At 40.5% G+C, this 17,532-nt stretch overlaps 1 protein-coding gene and 1 pseudogene across 1 annotated transcript; both read right to left on the bottom strand.

The window, feature by feature from the left end:
* Window positions 1-2,157: 2,157 nt before the first annotated feature.
* Window positions 2,158-15,835, bottom strand: LOC128058208 (dihydrodiol dehydrogenase 3-like). Its single transcript, XM_052650592.1, has 9 exons — window positions 15,738-15,835; window positions 12,684-12,851; window positions 12,285-12,401; window positions 10,905-10,982; window positions 10,360-10,482; window positions 9,346-9,455; window positions 8,270-8,435; window positions 4,395-4,477; window positions 2,158-2,300 (listed from the first exon to the last, which is right to left on the bottom strand). Exons 1-9 carry the CDS (start codon window positions 15,816-15,818, stop codon window positions 2,258-2,260), a joined length of 969 nt encoding a protein of 322 aa, XP_052506552.1. The 5' UTR covers window positions 15,819-15,835; the 3' UTR covers window positions 2,158-2,257.
* LOC128058209 (U4/U6.U5 small nuclear ribonucleoprotein 27 kDa protein-like) lies at window positions 14,189-14,641 on the bottom strand (annotated as a pseudogene).
* Window positions 15,836-17,532: the final 1,697 nt, after the last annotated feature.

Raw genomic sequence — 17,532 nt, 5'->3', positions numbered from 1 at the left:
TTTCCCCTACAAACTCCAGAAGAGACCACAAGCCTGCTGGCACTTTGATTTCAGACCTCAGAACTGTATTTTGAATTTCTGACCTCCAGATATGTAAATGAATACCTTGGTGTTGTTTCAAAGCACAAAGTTTTTGGTCATTTGTTATAAGAACAGTGTTAACTGAGACAGATGTGGTTCAAGCTAGCCCCACCTCCATCTGAAGCATCATGAGTTTTACTCTCTGCTGGAATGTTCCTCTGACCTCAGAGACAGGTGGTCATCTCCCCAAACACAGGAACCTTGTCTCTTGATTCCACTTTCTTCCTTAGTGACTGACTGATTCCGTGGTCCTCATTACAACAAAGTCTTTGAAAACTGTGTATACTCAATTCCACATTGGTCTCTTCACATCATTTCTTGAACCAACTTTACTCAGGGTTTGCCTTCACTACTCTATCAAAGCTGCACTTGATCCTGCCAAGGTTAACTGCTGAATCCAGTGGTCCATTTTCAATCTTCTCTTACTTGACCCATTGAAAGCACTGGATTCTTTTCTCCTGCAAACACTTACTTCACATGCCTTCTAAGAACAGTCCCTCCTACTTCACCCACTGATCCTTTTCAGCCTCTTTTGCTGGTTCCTTCAGTTTTTGTTTGTTTGTTTTAAGGATTTTCTTAATGCTTATTGCTCATGAAGCTTGACTTCCCTGTCCACACCACTCACTGCATAATGTAATATCTCTGACTGGTTAGTTTCATGGCTTTAAGAGACTATATTTGACAAATTTCAGATATGAATATTTTGTCTAAACCTTTCCTCTAATTGACTTGCATGGCCAACTCTATGCACACATCTTCACTTGGATACCTAAAGGCATTTGAAAGATGCGTATCTATAACTGAACTCATGATCTTCCCACAAAAATGAGATCCCCCAAATTGTCTCCATCTGAGAAAATGGCATCTGCATTTCCTGTTATTTAAACACAAACACCTGGAGTCAACTTTGATTCCCTTTTACCTTTCACCATATGTCCAACATGTTAGCAGTCTAGTTACCTCTGGCCATCTTTACTGTTCCTTCTGTGGTTCCAGCCAACATTACCTCTCACCTAAATTCCTGTAGAGTCCTAAAAAGGGGCTCTTTCTCCTCTTTTTCTTCTAAACATAACAACCAGAGTGATTTTTTTTGAAAACATGTCAGCTCATGTAACTACTGTGCTCAAAACCAAAATATCATTCTCCACTTCTCTCAGAGTAAAGACCTCTCGAAAACCCACATGACACAGACCCCATGGCCCCACTGGCTCTCTGGCTTGTCTTCAACTCCTCTCTGCTTCCCTCACTAAACTCCATCCACATCAGCCAACTTGCTGGCCCTCAAATGTTACATGAACACTCTTCCTTCCTGGACTTAACGTTTTCTGTTCCAGAGAAAAGCAAGGAGCCACTGTCTCTATGTTTCAAGGCTGTTTCTTGTACAAATGAAAAGTTGTGTGGGATTAAGGGTAGTTGGTGTCTCTGCCTAACAGATGGACAGAAATGTGAGAGATTGTGCAGGATTTTCTCAACAGGCACTTACCCATTTCTAACAGCTAAATTCTCCTGATGACATTCGCTGTCCCATCCTCCACTGGACAATAAACTCAAGGATTTCTCATTTAGTCAATATTTATTGATAAAACAATGTCTTACTAAAGAATGTTAAATAAAATTTTGCTGAATGAATGAATAAATGACAACCAATGAAGGGATGGTAAAATATGTACATATTTATCAAAATGCTAAGCATGGGCAGACAATTAAGATTTTAAATAAATGAATAAGATGTGCTGCTTTACAGAGAGCAAAATATAATACTGGATTTTTTAAATTATATTTTAGCTTACCAAGATGATTATGCTAAGTTGAAAAGTATACAGCCTATAGATTGAAAAGTATTTGTCTTTGTAAATATCATACACACAAATTTGTATAGGATTCTATAAGGAAAATGTACCAAAGTATTATATAATGGTGAATTACAGCTTATCTTTTTTTTCTATCATTTCTCTTTTACTTTCCAAATTTCCTGTATTTTTTTAATTATCAGAGAAAAAAAAAGAGCATTCTTACTTTGAAGTTTTAATTGTTTCATAAACTGTTTATTTTTTCACACGGAAAGGCATTTTCAAAAGTTGAGACATTTCATTCAAGCACCTTCACCACTTACAAAAATCCTCTTCACAGCCCCAGAAGCAAGAAATTCTTAAAGAACCACAGTGAGACCTGAGAATCAATATTCTTCAAGAAATGGATATTCAGGGTGACAGATACCACTGAAAGAGAAGGAGGAGGATTCATTTATTAATTCTGTCATGTTGTCATAGAGAGCATTACTCTGTGAGTGCAGTCAGGATGGGCTAAAATTCAAAATCTACTAACACATCCCTCCATCTCCCCCAACAAACATACATCAGGTGTCTGCTCCATGTGTCCATGGCACCTGCATGTCCAGTCCCAACACTGACGTGTAACCGTCACTCCACAGTGACAGGTAGTTTGACTCAGGTTACAATTTTAAGAGGGCGCAAGACCTGGGGCTAACTTTGGAGGTCATTTCAGCCCCTTCATGGAACTTCTGTCCCTAGACAATGAGAAGGATCATAGCGAACAAACTAGCTGCTCTTTTTTTGCACATCCATGGATAAACAGATACAGAGCATCCCCCAAAATACAGACTGTCTTCATTAAGGAAATTCTACTCTATTGGAGAGATACAACAGTCACCTGAATAATCATACAGCACAAAGTGGCTTTGATATTTTCTTAAATATCAAGGATGTATTTGATGTATTAAAACATTAGTTACCCAGTAATTAGTATAACTATTGTTTTCTTTTTATCCATGTTTCTACTTTTCTTTCTAAACTTGTCCTTTTCAATTCAATTCATTAAAGAGTGCATTCTGAGCAATTCCAAGGGCCAGGAGCTGTGCTGTTGACCTGAGCCCACAAAGAGGAATAAGTCTAGCCATTCACAGCCTAATGAAGGAGAAGATAGAATTATACTTAAAAGTCTTTAAGGACAGAAAAGTGAGTCTCCACCATTTTTTCATTTATCATGTATTTTATCAGAATTGTGATATAGTTTTACAAACAATAGGGAGAGTTTTGAGATCTTTCCCTTCAAACAAAGTCTTCGCTGTACCAATAATTGCATTCCCTCCTCTCTAAACTCCCTTCCAAATTTCTCTTCTGTCTCTTCAATCCTGACATTCTCCTGCAGTGATGAGGCAGCTAGAATTCTATGTTAGTGACTAAGTCAAAGGCAAGCAGGTGGGGGCTCCCCAGGGGATGGACTTCTGCTGGATAAAGGCTAAACTGCAGTGAGTCTTCACTCAAGAAACCAGAGAGACCCAGATGATCTTACCTAAGTGTGTCCTGTTAAGGACACAGCAGTCTTTCACTGGAGGGTCAGTTAAACTCATGATCTACTGGTAATTCAGCTTGGTGAGATAACAAGGATGAGGACATGGGAATTGTAACAGGGAAAAAAGATTAATGAAGGAAGAGATTAATTTGAAAGAAATGGATTGTGTCTTGGAGAAGAAATGCCTGTAAGGGAGAAAATCCACCAGACCCTTAGGAGATGGGGTGGAAGCAGGCCCATGTGACTTCTCAAAACTGTTGAGGGTTGGCCTTCGTAGGACCTTCCTTCATAAAAAGTATCAGCAAGATGATTTATCATTGTGTTAGGAATAACATGAATGGGGGCTTCCCAGGTGGTCAGTGATAAAAGATCCATCTGCCAAGCAGGAGACTTGGGTTCAGTGATTGGCAAGATAACTTGGAGAAGAAAATGAGTACCCCCTCCAGTATTCCTGCCTGGGAAATCCCATGGACCCTGGAGCCTAGCAGGCTACAGTCCGTGGGTCCAAAGAGTTGGACACAACTAAGCAACTAAACAGCAACAACAAAACATGAACAGAATCCAGAAAGGATTCATTATTATACAGTTTTTATGAATATAAGCATTTTATCCTGATCTAAAAAGAATTAAACACGTTCACAGGTCCCTGTAAGAATAGTGGGCTGCTGGCACTGTGCCCTCTGTGTTTACTGGGTCCCTCGGCCCTGAGAGGAGGTGCACCAGGCACAGAGATTAGGGGCACAAAGTAGTGAAATCACCGCGATGTCAACTCTGAGAATTTTACTGATGGGCTGTCCTAGGTCCCAATCATTTCTGTTGGTCAGACACAGAGCCCAAGAGGAAACCTCTGCTTTGAGGCCTGCAGGAAGACTCTGGTTGGTTCCTATGCTAGAATCAGGACTGTCTTCCTAGAATCAAGTTTTTAAAAGTTTAGTTGCCCTACTGATCTGCCTTCTACAGGAAAAAAAAACATGTGTGTGAAACATCTGCAAGTCACTTACAGTAGAAATTCATAGTATCTTATATTTCTATTGAGGCCATCGATTGCTTTCATGTCTTCTGGAGTCAGTTCAAAGTCAAACACCTGGGAGGGAAGAAGAATCACATTACCTTTCCCCCAAGAAGATGGCCTCCCCATGGGGACTGGAGGACTTTCCATCTGGATGGGGACAAGAAGAGGGGACAGGGGAGTCGTGTCTGTCCTCAGCTTCCAAGTGAGCAAACCTGGGACCCTCTGCTGAGTTCTCGCCTCTCCTTCCCACAACTCCTCCTCTGTCCACTTCACAAACATTACAGTGCCTCAGTCCCTTATCTTTCTAAGTGAATCACTTCAGAAAGAAAAGAAATGTACTAAAATACCCTTTTGTCTTTGGACACTCCTGACTCAATACCTGCACCTGAACAAACATTAGACTGCTTCACGCTCCCCAACATGCCCTAAGTGTGACAGCATTGCACTGAAGCTGTGTGGGGAGGAGTCTTCCTTGCAAAAGCCTATCCAAGAATCTGATATCAAACTCACTCTTTATCTATGAATAAATCTAAAAGAAACTTTATGTAAATGCCTTTGTAGATAAAGTTATGAAAATTTAAACATTAAAGAACACCTAAAATATTAAAAGTTCACATCATAATCATGAAATGAATAGCTCAGTTTTGTAAAGAAATTTGTTTTCTATGAAATGATCTAGTGTTTCAATGCAACATGAATCAAAGACTGACATACACATTCTCCTGTAGAAGTCAGTAAAGTGATACCAAATTTTAAATAAAAGAACTATTAAAAAGCAGCCAAGACATTCTTCAGTTTAGTTCAGTTCAGTCGCTCAGTCGTGTCTGACTCTTTGCGACCCCATGAACTGCAGCACACCAGGCCTCCCCGTCCATCACCAACACTCGGAGTCCACCCAAACCCATGTCCATTGAGTCAGTGATGCCATCCAACCATCTCATCCTCTGTCCTCCCCTTCTCCTCCTGCCCCCAATCCCTCCCAGCATCAGAGTCTTTTCCAAAGAGTCAACACTTCGCATCAGGTGGCCAAAGTATTGGAGTTTCAGCTTCAGCATCAGTCCTTCCAATGAATATTCAGGACTGATTTCCTTTAGGATGGACTGGTTGAAGAATTTACCATTCTGGAAATAAGACTTACTTTACAATTTAATAACACAGTACAGAAAAATGAATAGTTAAATGAAAGAGGCCAGAAATGTACTTAAAGGCTCTCTATATATGACAGAGTTGACAATGAAAATCTGGAAAATATGGACATGTTGTTTTTATTCAGTTGCTAAGTCACATCCAATTGTTTGTGACACACTGGACTGTGGCAAGGCAGGCTTCCATGTTCATCATCAACTCACAGAGTTGCTCAAATTCATGTCAATCAAGTTGGTGATGCCATCCAACCACCTCATCCTCTGTCTCCCCCTTCTCCTTCTGCCCTCAAGCTTTTCCAGCTTCAGGGTCTTTTCCAGTGAGTCAGCTCTTCACATCAGGTGGCCAAAGTATTAGAGCTTCGGCTTCAACATCAGTCCTTCCAATGAATATTCAAGGTTGATTTCCTTTAGGCTAGATTGATTTGGTATCCTTGCTGTCTTAGATTTCCACTTAATAAACATATATGTAACCATTTTGATATTATATTGGAAAACCAATTCTAGGTGTATTGCAGGGCCAAATTTGAATGTAAACACAGAGACAATTTTTTAGGGGACCATACACTTGACCTTGACTTAGATGGGCCTGTAACATTGGGCAGTGAACTTGGCCAGAATTGATGAGTCAGTTCTGAGTCTAGAAATGAAGAATATGTTTTTTTCCATTCACTGACTATGGGTCATAGTACTGTGCTGACGTGATAACCAGGTTAGTTGACCACAGTCTAGCCAAATATACATGTAAAACTACATGGAGAAGTGTGCAGGCTCCTCTGACAAGAGTCATATCCACCTGCTAAAGCAAAACTGCTGAGCTGCTCTGCACTGAGCTGCAAATGCATGAGCGAGAGCAGTTAAGAGGACAGCAGCTGAGCTGAGTTCAGGCTGATTGTCAAAACACAGAATCAAGAGACACAGAAATGATCTCTGCATTAAATCCTGAAAATGGGGAGAATTTCCTGTATAGCTGTGACTATGGGTACAATAATGGTCTCCTACAAATAAATCAAAAGAGAAACAACCTAGCTAAAGTGGACAAAGTTTTGAAGAGGAGCTTCACAAAGAGAAATTCAAGAAGTACAAATGTGTAAAGATGAAACCCTATAATATTAAGGGAAAAGCAAAATAAAACCATGATGGTTTGGGGGTTAAAGTTTGCTGCTATAATTTTTGTGCCCCCAAACTTCCAAATAGGAAAAGGAGTATGTCAAGGCTGTATATTGTCACCTTGCTTATTTAATTTATATGCAGAGTACATCATTAGAAATGCTGGGCTGGAAGAAGCACAAGCTGGAATCAAGAGTGCCGGGAGAAATATCAATAACATCAGATACGCAGGTGACACCACCTTTATGGCAGAAAGTGAAAAAAATTAAAGAGCCTCTTTATGAAAGAGGAGAGTCAAAAAGTTGACTTAAAACTAAACATTCAGAAAACTAAGATTATGGCATCTAGTCTCATCACTCCATGACAAATAGATGGGGAAACAGTGGAAACAGCGGCTGACTTTATTTCTTGGGCCCCAAAATCACTGCTCAGTGACTGCAGCCATGAAATTAAAAGACACTTACTCCTTGGAAGGAAAGTTATAACCAACCTAGACAGCATATTAAAAAGCAGAGACGTTACTTTGCCAACAAAGGTCTGTCTCGCCAAGGCTATGGTTTTTCTAGTGGTCATGTATGGATGTGAGAGTTGGACTATAAAGAAAACTGAGCGCTGAAGAATTGATGCTTTTGAACTGTGGTACTGGAAAACTCTTGAGACTCCCTTGGACTGCAAGGAGATCCAACCAGTCCATCCTAAAGGAGATCACTCTTGGGTGTTCATTAGAAGGACTGATGTTGAAGCTGAAACTGCAATCCTTTGGCCACCTGATGCAAAGAGCTGACTCATTTGAAAAGACCCTGATGCTGGGAAAGATTGAGGGCAGGAAGAGAAGGGGACGACAGAGGATGAGATAGTTGGATGGTATCACCGATTCAATGGACATCAATTTGGGTAAACTCTGGGAGTTGGTGATGGGCAGGGAGGTATGGCATGCTGTGGTCCCTGGGGTCACAAAGAGTCAGACACGGCTAAGCGATTGAACTGAACTGAACTGAAAATTACATTTTTATGTTGTTAGAAATGGAGCCTTTGAAAGGTCATGATAGTGGAGCTCTCACGAATGAGATTTTAAAATAGCATATTCATATAAGAGACTTGGGAGAGCTCTGTTGCCCCCTCCATGATATTAAGATGCAAAGAGAAACCTGTGACCTGGATGAGGGCCCTCACCTGACCACACAGGAACCCTGACTCAGATCTCCAGCTTCAAAACTGTGAGAAATAAATTTCAATTTTCCTCAGCCACCCAATCTGTGATATTTTGTTAGAGCAGTTCAAATGGTCTAAAAAAAATCACATATTGCAATTTCATCAACTGATAACAAAGAAAATAAGATGTCATTTGCACAAGATGACTGAATAAACGACTGACATAACTCCGAAACCAAAATCTCTGTTTTCTGTCCAACCTGAACCCTCTCCAGCCATGCCGCCTCTCCTGTTGCCACATCCGGAGGCGAAAATCACCAGGAACACACACAACACATTCATGCATGGGGAAGAACTGGTAACTTGTCTTGATTCAAGGAAAGTCTTGAGAGACAGACAAAGAATGACCTGCGTGAAGAATGTTCCTTAGGACCCCTCTGCCCACAGCCCAACTCATCACCTGTATGTTCTCTTTGATCCGCTTCTTGTTGTAACTTTTGGCCAGAACCACAACCCCACGTTGTATCTGGTAGCGAAGGGCAACCAGAGCTGGGGTTTGCTTGTGCTTTTTGGCAATGGTACAAAGAACCGGGTCCTCCAAGAGAACGGGCAGGTCCAGGTTCACCCTGGAAGGAAATTCAGAAATGTTGAGGAGCTGAGACTAAGTACTCAGTTTCTGAGTAATTTCACCAAACAGATCAAGTATGTCCACTCTATACCAGTGCTTCTCAAACTGTGGTCCATGTACTAAGAGCATTAGCATTACTGGGGATCTTGTTAGAAATACAAATTCCCAGCTTAAATGCAGACACACAGAATCAGAACCTCAGTGGTGGCACCTCCTAATCTGTGTTTACAAAGTTCTCCCAGTCATTTGGATGTATGTTTGAGTGAGACCAGAACTGCCAAACTCGTGGATTTTATTTTCCTTTTTTAATTCTCATTTGTTGTGTCTCTCCATTCATAGCTCTAAAGCTTGTACAATGGCATGAAAAGAAATAGTGATGGAAACAGACTGGGAAATTTTTTTTAATTGTCACATTTCACAGGTATTGATACAAGTTGAATAGTCCAAAATATAGAACTATTCATTTCATCATTATTTATATTATGCAATTTTCTATATATGTTTACAAAAATGGCTCATATTGAAATTTGTTATCATGATAGACCTGGAAGTTACATATTATCATCCCAATTTTAGATAAAAGATATGTGAGGTTTAGACATGTATTTTTAGAAATATGTTCTTTGTTGAATAAATAAGTAAATCATGATATGAGCTTGTGTCTCTGGTTTCAACTAAGGGATTCTATATAGATTTTAATGCAGACATTTGTTATTTATGGGTCAACAGTCTAATACAATGTAGAAAAATTGGCTGGGTGATGGGAAGATAAAAGAGAAGGATTCATTCCATCCCTCCCTGCTTATACACTGTGCCTATGAGTTATCTGAGTAATACATGATTTACACTATTTTATCAAAAATTGAATTTTACATAAACTCCTTGTTGTCTTCATGAGGGTTCAATACCATTCTTTTAGTCGTTGGGATCCCAGAGCAGCATAGGCAACAAGAACGATATCATGTGACTTGCAGAAATCCAGCAGGTTCCTCTGGTTGAGATAAGGGTGACATTCCACCTGTAGAATGTCAACAGAGAAGAGTGTCAGATTATATGGAAAGGTATTAATGTGACAGAAAAAGATGTAAGCTGGAAATATCAACACCAAGAGAGAAATAGACAAAAGTGTGTGTGTACAGTTAATTTATGATAGACATGGATGGGAAAACCAGTCTAAGACTGAATAATCAAAACGTGGGCTCTACATTCCAGTAAATGCTTCTGAGTAAATATTTCATGTAATGTTAGCATCACCATGAGCCTTTAAATTAACCCTGTAACCTGGATGATTTCCATCATCTCCAGCACATTTTTCTGTTCTGTGCTCCCTGTTGAGACTCATAAATGCTGAGCCACCAAGATTTTGGATACAGCCAACAGAACCGCCCACAAATGCTTAACACCCATCTCAGCTGATTTGACTCTTTATTACTTCCCATTCCAGTTTTGTTTTTTTTTTGGCTTTATTCTTTATTTTTTAATTTTTTTACTTTACAATATTGGATTGATTTTTATTTATTTATTTTTTACTGAAGAATGATTGCTTTACAGAATTTTGCTGGTTTCTGTCAAACCTCAACATGAATCCATTCCAGATTTTCATGGTCTTCCTTCTTGCTTGCAGTTCGCTCCAAGCCACTTTCACCCTCTGTCTGGTCATCCCTCCATCTCAGGGAAAAGCCTCCTTCCTCTAGCTCTGGATTCTACCTACAATTTACCAGGAAGCCCTCCACACCTATCAACCCAGACTTTATCAGAGATATCATTATGGATTTCATTCAGAAAGTCCAGACAGAGGCTCTGCTCTCTAGAATCCTCTGACCCACAAAGGTCAGATGAACAGGAGGAGAGGACAGAAAATCAGGCTCCAGGGCAAGAAGGAGGTTGTGAAGAGCAGGAGGGAAAGGAGCCAAGCTGCTCACCTGGTTGCAGACGGACTTATACTTGAGCCCTGGCTTGTTCAGGATCTTCTCCAGCTGCTTGTGGTTGAAGTTGGACACCCCAATGGACTTGGTCAGCCCTGCATCCTTACACTTCTCCAGGGCCTGGGGACAGATGGGTGCTGAAAAATCACTTGGAATGGGCAATAGAACAAGAATAAAAGCTGAAAAAATACCTGTAAAAAGTGTCATCCAGAAATAATTAGCATTGATTATCAAGAAGGAAAGAGGGGAAGAATGACATGACACAAAAAGGAGAACTGCCATCTCTTCCTTGGAAAACCCTGGAGAGCACATGTCACATGGAAGGAAATAGATATCTGTCTCACTGTCCCAGATTCTCCTCCTCTGTTCCTCTCTGTGAACATTTCAGCATGGGTTTCCTCCCCACAACCCCAGCATCACATCCCTTAGAGTTCATGACCTGCTGAGTCTGATGGCCCACAGCCCATTCTCACAGGCAGAAGAACTGATGGAGGTTTCCCCTCTCCTGGCTCCTCCTTTAACTCCCGACTCTTGGAACTTACCTCCCATGTGTGACAGAGATCCACTGAGTCAGCTATCAGTTTTCGATTTTCATCTTTTGGGTATAATTCCTCCCCTGGCTGGAATAGAAGCAGTCATTTTAGACATGTCACAAAACCATTTATCCGCATTTAGCAAGGCTTCCAGGCACCCGGGATTAAACCTACATGAGGTAGGTTTACAACTTTCTAGATACTAATATTTGCAAAGTGATTGCATATGGAGATGTAAGAAAGGTCTTTAGGAGGGAGGCTTATTCTACTTTTCTACACTCAAAACATGTTGTAATAAGTACAATTTTTCTAGGTCCTAAAAAGGACTTCAAGTGACTTCTGTGAATTTTGTCTGTTCTTGTACTGCCCTCTTTTGAAATATCTCTGATCTGAGAATGGCAGTAAGTTACAAGGCTTTATTTCCAGAATAAAAATTTCAACCTTGACCTGGGCTAGATAATCAGATTTCCTTTTCCCTCTGAGCATCAGATGCCCTAGGGCAGGCACATGAACCAGCAAGACTCTCCTTAAGTTGGTATGGATTGTGGAAGATCAGGGTCTCAAAGATCAATGGTCTTTGAGACCATTGTGGAAGATCAAGGGTCTCAAATGTTCATGGCTGTGAACCTTGAGCTGCCCCAAGGTCATATTTTCCATCAGTGGAAATTTTTCAGTAAAAAACAAGCAAACCATGAGTAACATCCTGATAAGGCATAGAAATTGGTAGAAATTAGGAGACATTTCTAAAGAGTACTGCGAATCCCCAGTCTGTCTGTGGCTATGACTTGTCATCTACATAGTCCACTAAGCTATTGTGCATCAGATGGTTTGAGCTGCTTTTTGTGACTTGAAATCAAGAGTTCTCAGTAAACCATTCTTAACAGCTAAGTGCAGTCTACAAACCTCATCATGAAGTCAGGCAAGAGAGGAGGCAATCTCTCCCAAGTCCTTATAAAGGAACAAAGTTTAGACGCACCCAGAGGGAGCACCACCAAATATGCTCAACTTGAAAGGGTGAAAGACAAGAGAAACTCATCATGTTCAATGTAGGGGAGTGTCATGCTCATCACGGCTGCACCAAACTCTTGGTTCATGAAATCCCCAGGGACCCAGGAGTCATATTCAGGACTGTGTGCAGAACAGCCTGCTTCTACTTCCTCGAGTTTTTCTGGCAGAGACTCAGATTATTAACTCCTTTCTCTGGGAGGCATGTAAGGGATTCAAAGAAGCTCAGTAAAAAGATGATCACAAATTATTGTTTGCGAGATTCTACTCCAGTGTAATTGTCCCTTCAACCTACTAAGACAAATCTTAATTCAACCATCCATGCAAGCTGATGCACACTCTAACACAAGAAACAAAATTGATGTGATCACACATATTTCCAACCTTCACAGCCAGTGGAAAATGAATAATATAGAGATCAACATAGTCCAGTTGAAGAGTTTTCAGTGACTTTTCCAAGGTTGGTCGGACCAACTCTTGTCGAAGGGAAGTTAACCAAAGCTGCAGAGATTAAAGAATGGAAGTTTTATTAATAATACTTCAGGTTTTGTTTTCTTTTTTTTGCCTTACTGTGAGGCTTGTGGAATATTACTTCCCTGACCAAGGATCAAATCTGGGCTCATGGCATTAAAGCACCAACTCTTAACCACTGAACCACCAGGGAATTCTAATACTTTAGGAATTTACCAATAAACGTAGATCCCCCCAAAACTGATCCTATTATATAATTGTCACCTTGGCACAATCACTTGCATATATGTTCACACACAACATGCATAGCACCTTTGAAGTGTAGAATATGTCTTCTCTCTTCACAGTGCCATCTGCAATCTTGCTTCGAATGGCCTGGCCAACTTGCTCTTCATTTTGGTACACATGAGCACAGTCAATATGGTGGAACCCAACCTCTATAGCAAATTGGGTGACTTCCTGAGCTTCACTCTTAGCAGTCTACATAAACGAAAATGTTGAATATCCACATGATTGCAAAGGCACAAGCTTTGATCTTCCCAAGGATTGACTTCTCTCTGTGACTTTGGTTAGCTCTACATGTGTGGTGAGGAACCCATGATAGTTTCCCTGAACATTCCTGGTGACTTATTCCATGGACACCCAGGAACCCTTCAACCCCAGGCAACCAGTGGTTGATTGCTGACCTCAGAGGACCCAAGAACACCTCCAGGTTCAGTGGTTTGCTGTTAGAAGCCAAAAGACTCAGATTAAGTTGTAGTCATGGGTAGCATTTATGCTGTGAGATGTATACTTATATACAAAGATATAAGGTGCCTGGTAAAAGCAGCAGGAAACCAAGTGAAAGCATTTGAGACCTCTGTCTACCAGTGAAACTACACAGAATACACCAAACAAAACTGTATCTATTCAAGGTATACAAAGTGATGTTCTCATATAAGAATCCATAGTTAATAATCATCACAATCAAGCTAGGTAACAGATTCATCACCTCCCATAGCTAACTATTAAGGTTGTTTGTAAGACTTAAAATCTAATCTAACAAAATCTAAAGTTATAGCACATTATCTTTAACTATAGTCACTGTGCTATACATCAGGTGTTCAGGCTTATTCATCCTGTAACTGAAGATCTATACCATTGACCAACATCTTTCCATTTTTCCCAGCCTTGACACCAGCTTCTGGTCACTATTTCTCTATTATCTGCTTATACAAGTTCCACTTTTAGAGAATCCACCTATAAAGATATCATGTAGTATTTCTCTTTCTATTTCTGGCCATTTCACTTAGCTTAATGTTCTCCCAGTTCATCTGTGTGGTTACAAATGACAGGATTATTTTGTTTATAATGCTAACTAAATGTTCCATTTCTTTTTTTTTTTTAGAAATTATTGCTTTATTTGAGAAACTTACTTCCAAATTACTTTTACGTGTTTTTTTTTTACTTTATTTTATTTTTCAATACTGTATTGGTTTTGCCATATATCAACATGAATCCGCCATAGGTGTACATGAGTTCCCAATAGAAAGTCATAAAGAGCATCCAAGAGAAAAACATATAGTTTCCATAGGAATAAGGACCAAAAAATGGGGTTGATGACTACCCCAAACAATATTTCCTAAAGGAAAAAAATGTAATATTTAACTTCTCTTTTTTTGAGGCAGGGTAAGTGAACTACAAACATCATAAATAAAATTTTCTTATTTACAAGGAGGAAGGACTATGATCCTGTTTTTGATGCATATTAAATACAAAAATTCACTGTTCTGATCAAGATGAGGGAAAAAACATCATTCTTCAAAACTTCATTCATTTCATGCAATGAAATCCAAAGTTCTGTTGAATCCACCCTATCAATTCATGTACTGCCTATACTTTCTCTTCTGAGATACATTTATGGCATAGGCATTTACAGAGCCATCCACCTTTTTCCCTTTTGTGGAGTCAAAGGAGGCAAATCCCATTGACTTCATCATTTCTATTTCTTCCTCTGTTTTGCCCTCTAAGCCTTTCTCAGTTATCTGACGTTCTTTGCTCTTTGTTTCTTTCTTCACCTCATCTCTTCTTTCTTTCAGTCGAGAAGGGAAGATGTGGATCTATGTCGTCTTGGGGACCTGGAACACCTTCTGTGTGGGGAGCAAGAGCGGCTTCTTCTCCTATCTCGCTCCCGGGACCGGGACCTTTCTCGGCGCCTGTGTTCTTTCCCGGGATGTGGACCAGGATCGCCTAGTCTCCCGCCGTGGGGCGCGGCAGTGGCTGTGACCCATTTGGAATCCTTCTCCAGTACAGGTTCTCCATTTCTTTTTATGTGATTGAGAATCTTTCCTACTTCAAGGAGAGATTAGATTAGACCGAAGTTAGATTCGGTCTAACTTCCCTCTGTTGTGTCTGCTCCTGGTTTTTCTTAAATGCTCAGACATTTGGGGATGTACTCAGCCATGAACCAGTGAATTTCACTGACAGCCTGGACCCTTCCTTGCCCTGACCCCCTGAGTACTACAAAGTCCTGTCTTCTGTTTCCAAAATGTCTCTGGATATTTCTGTTTTATAGATGAAAAAGGTGAGACTCTAAGGACCAGTCCCTCGTGACAATTACATGCTCTAAAGACAAGACGGACAGCCAACTTTCTGCCTTACAGTCTAAAGGCTTGTCCACTAGCCCAATTTATGCCCAAGCACTTCAGACTATACTTTAATAAAAACACACAATGAAACCCAAGAATACATTGCAAAACCTGGCTTGTAAGACTGTAGTTTATCCCCCCAGTGATATATCCCCTCAGTTTTATCCTCCTCCCCACTCAAATGATACTGTAGTTCCCACCAGAAGAAGTTTCCGAGCAGAAAGAGAAGTACAGGGAAAAACATAGCTGGAGTGTTTCTGCCCTGGCACTGAGCAGGTATCCCACAGCAGAAAAGCAATTCTCTCCCATTACTTTTCAGTCACCTCATCTTCAGGACCTTCCACCTCAAATGCTTCTCTGGATCATGTCTTTTTGAAAGAAAGAAAGTGTTCTGTAATGAAATAAAGAGAAACCCTATCATTGCAATCCCCCTCAAAACAAAGCAAGTGACAGTCAGTGATCTTGATGGCCAAGTCTCACCTCTTCTGCCAAACTGGGAAAGAGATGGAAACTAGAGGGGAACCCAGAGTAATCTGCAGGTGAGCACAACCTCACACCTTGATGCAGAGTGGAAACTGGATGCTCTCTCCTCTTTCATAAGACATGGTTCTAGCCTGGTTAATGAGCCAAATGACTCTCCTCGTGTCACATGGGGAATCAAGACTTGAGTCCCCACATCCCTTTCACTCATGTTACATCCACTATTTTTTATATCTCAACTCCAAACCACTACTCTTACCTCTGGAGGTCCATAGGTTCCAAATCCCAGGACAGGAATGAAGTGGCCATCATTAAGCTTCACTTGCCTTTTGGGATCCATTGCCTGTTTCTCCTCTGAGTAAGCAGACTGACTTTTTTTTCTTCTTCCCTCGCAGTTATAAATAACAGGAAGGTAACACCCAGCTGCAGGACCCAAATGTTAGCTGATATGTTGTAGGAGCAGCATGACTAAACCAGTGCCCACAGAGTAAGAAGAGAATTGAAATCAGTTAACTTGTTTGATTTTTTAACCAATATAACCTTAAGTATCAAATAATGATGAGATGTGCTGAACAAATATTAATCACTAGTTGCACAAGAAACTCTACACAGTAATCTTTTTTATTTTTCTATTATGAAGCCACTCTCAATCAAACATCAATTGAAACAACTACCTTACAGTACAAACACACTCACATACAAAAGTGTTTAATAAAGAGTTTTCAAAATGCTATCCCTTAATAAAGAATTAAAACTTCAAAAGAACATAAATTTCCTTTTTCACATTTCCTGCCAGCAAAATTATTTTGCTTTACATATCTTACAGTGGTGAAATCTTGAACAGGATACCAAAACGTTTGGCTAAGTCCTTGTTGGAGGTTAACTGTTAATAGCTTTAGGACATCACATGCAAAGTGCAAACAGACTGAGTGCTTATACCTTGTCCTTAGTTATATAACATTTAAAGTACTCTCATAATACAACTGATACATATTTCACATGTTTCACTTAACTGACTATCTTACAGCATTACTCATAAAAGAATAACCTATAAACAACTTAGATTATAACAAATTCAGGAAGAGTAAGGGAAATTATCATGCAATGCTACATGGTTATACTGTGAAGTCCAAAGTTTAATATGTACTATGATGCCAGCAAAATGGTGAGCTAGGAGGACTAAATTCTCCCAAGGAAAGATGAAAACAGAGAGAGAAAGCAGCTGAAAAACCTCATAGGAGTTCTGGAAAACAGTCAAACAAAGATCAACAGCAACAAAGTAAACAGGCAATTAGGAAAAATTCAGAACAGAGTGTGGCAAGGAATTTCACTGTGCATCACTCACCTGTACCCTGCTCCTGTCTGTCTGGAGCGGTGCAGTCTTGATCAGCTCCCAGTTGCCTCCCTCAAACCAAAGCGATCACAGAAAACCTGTGTGCAATGTTCCAACCTACTTGGAGGCTGTTTGGAGATTGCTGTCTGTTCCACTTAACTCTAAACTTAAATTGAAGAGCAGTTAGAGGGGCTATTACAGCTGTGGGGGGACTATATATATATATGGAGTGAGTGTTAGTTGCTCAGTCGTGTCTGACTCTTTGCGACCCTATGTGCAATAGCCCACCAGGCCCCTCTGTCCATGGAATTCTCCAGGCAAGAATGTTGGAGTGGGTTGCCAGTCCCTTCTCCAGGGGATCCTCCAGACCCAGGGATTGAACCCGGGTTTCCTGCAATATAGGCAGATTCTCTACCATCTAAGCCACCGGGGAAGCCCATATATATATGGGGCCAAGGACAAAGGAATAAGGGGGAAACATAGACTAGACCAAGTATTAATAAAACCCTGAGTAGAATTGGGGTGTGGATTTGGGTGGGGGGGGGGGGAGGGGGGCGAGAGAACATAGAGCATTCAAAAACAGTCATAAATACACCAGAATCAGAAATCCAGCCATGGGCCAGGCAAGATGCTGACTCAGAAATGAACTGAGACCCCTCAGTTTTCCTGTCGGGCTAAAACCAGGACTAGGAAAGACCCTGATGCTGGGAGGGATTGGGGG

This window comes from Budorcas taxicolor, chromosome 13, assembly GCF_023091745.1.
Source record: "Budorcas taxicolor isolate Tak-1 chromosome 13, Takin1.1, whole genome shotgun sequence".
NCBI lineage: Eukaryota > Metazoa > Chordata > Mammalia > Artiodactyla > Bovidae > Budorcas > Budorcas taxicolor.
The sequence above is the reverse complement of the archived record's forward strand: the minus strand, read 5'-3'. Positions and strand labels throughout refer to the sequence as shown.

What these genes read in the sequence shown, in the direction of transcription:
- LOC128058208 (XM_052650592.1), bottom strand. Translation starts at nt 15,818, where the DNA reads ATGGATCCCAAAAGGCAAGTGAAGCTTAATGATGGCCACTTCATTCCT. An exon ending in GAACCTATGGACCTCCAGAG is followed by an intron (nt 12,852 to 15,737) that starts GTAAGAGTAGTG and finishes TCGTTTATGTAG; the next exon opens with ACTGCTAAGAGTGAAGCTCA. An exon ending in ATCTCTGTCACACATGGGAG is followed by an intron (nt 10,483 to 10,904) that starts GTAAGTTCCAAG and finishes ATCTGTCCCCAG; the next exon opens with GCCCTGGAGAAGTGTAAGGA.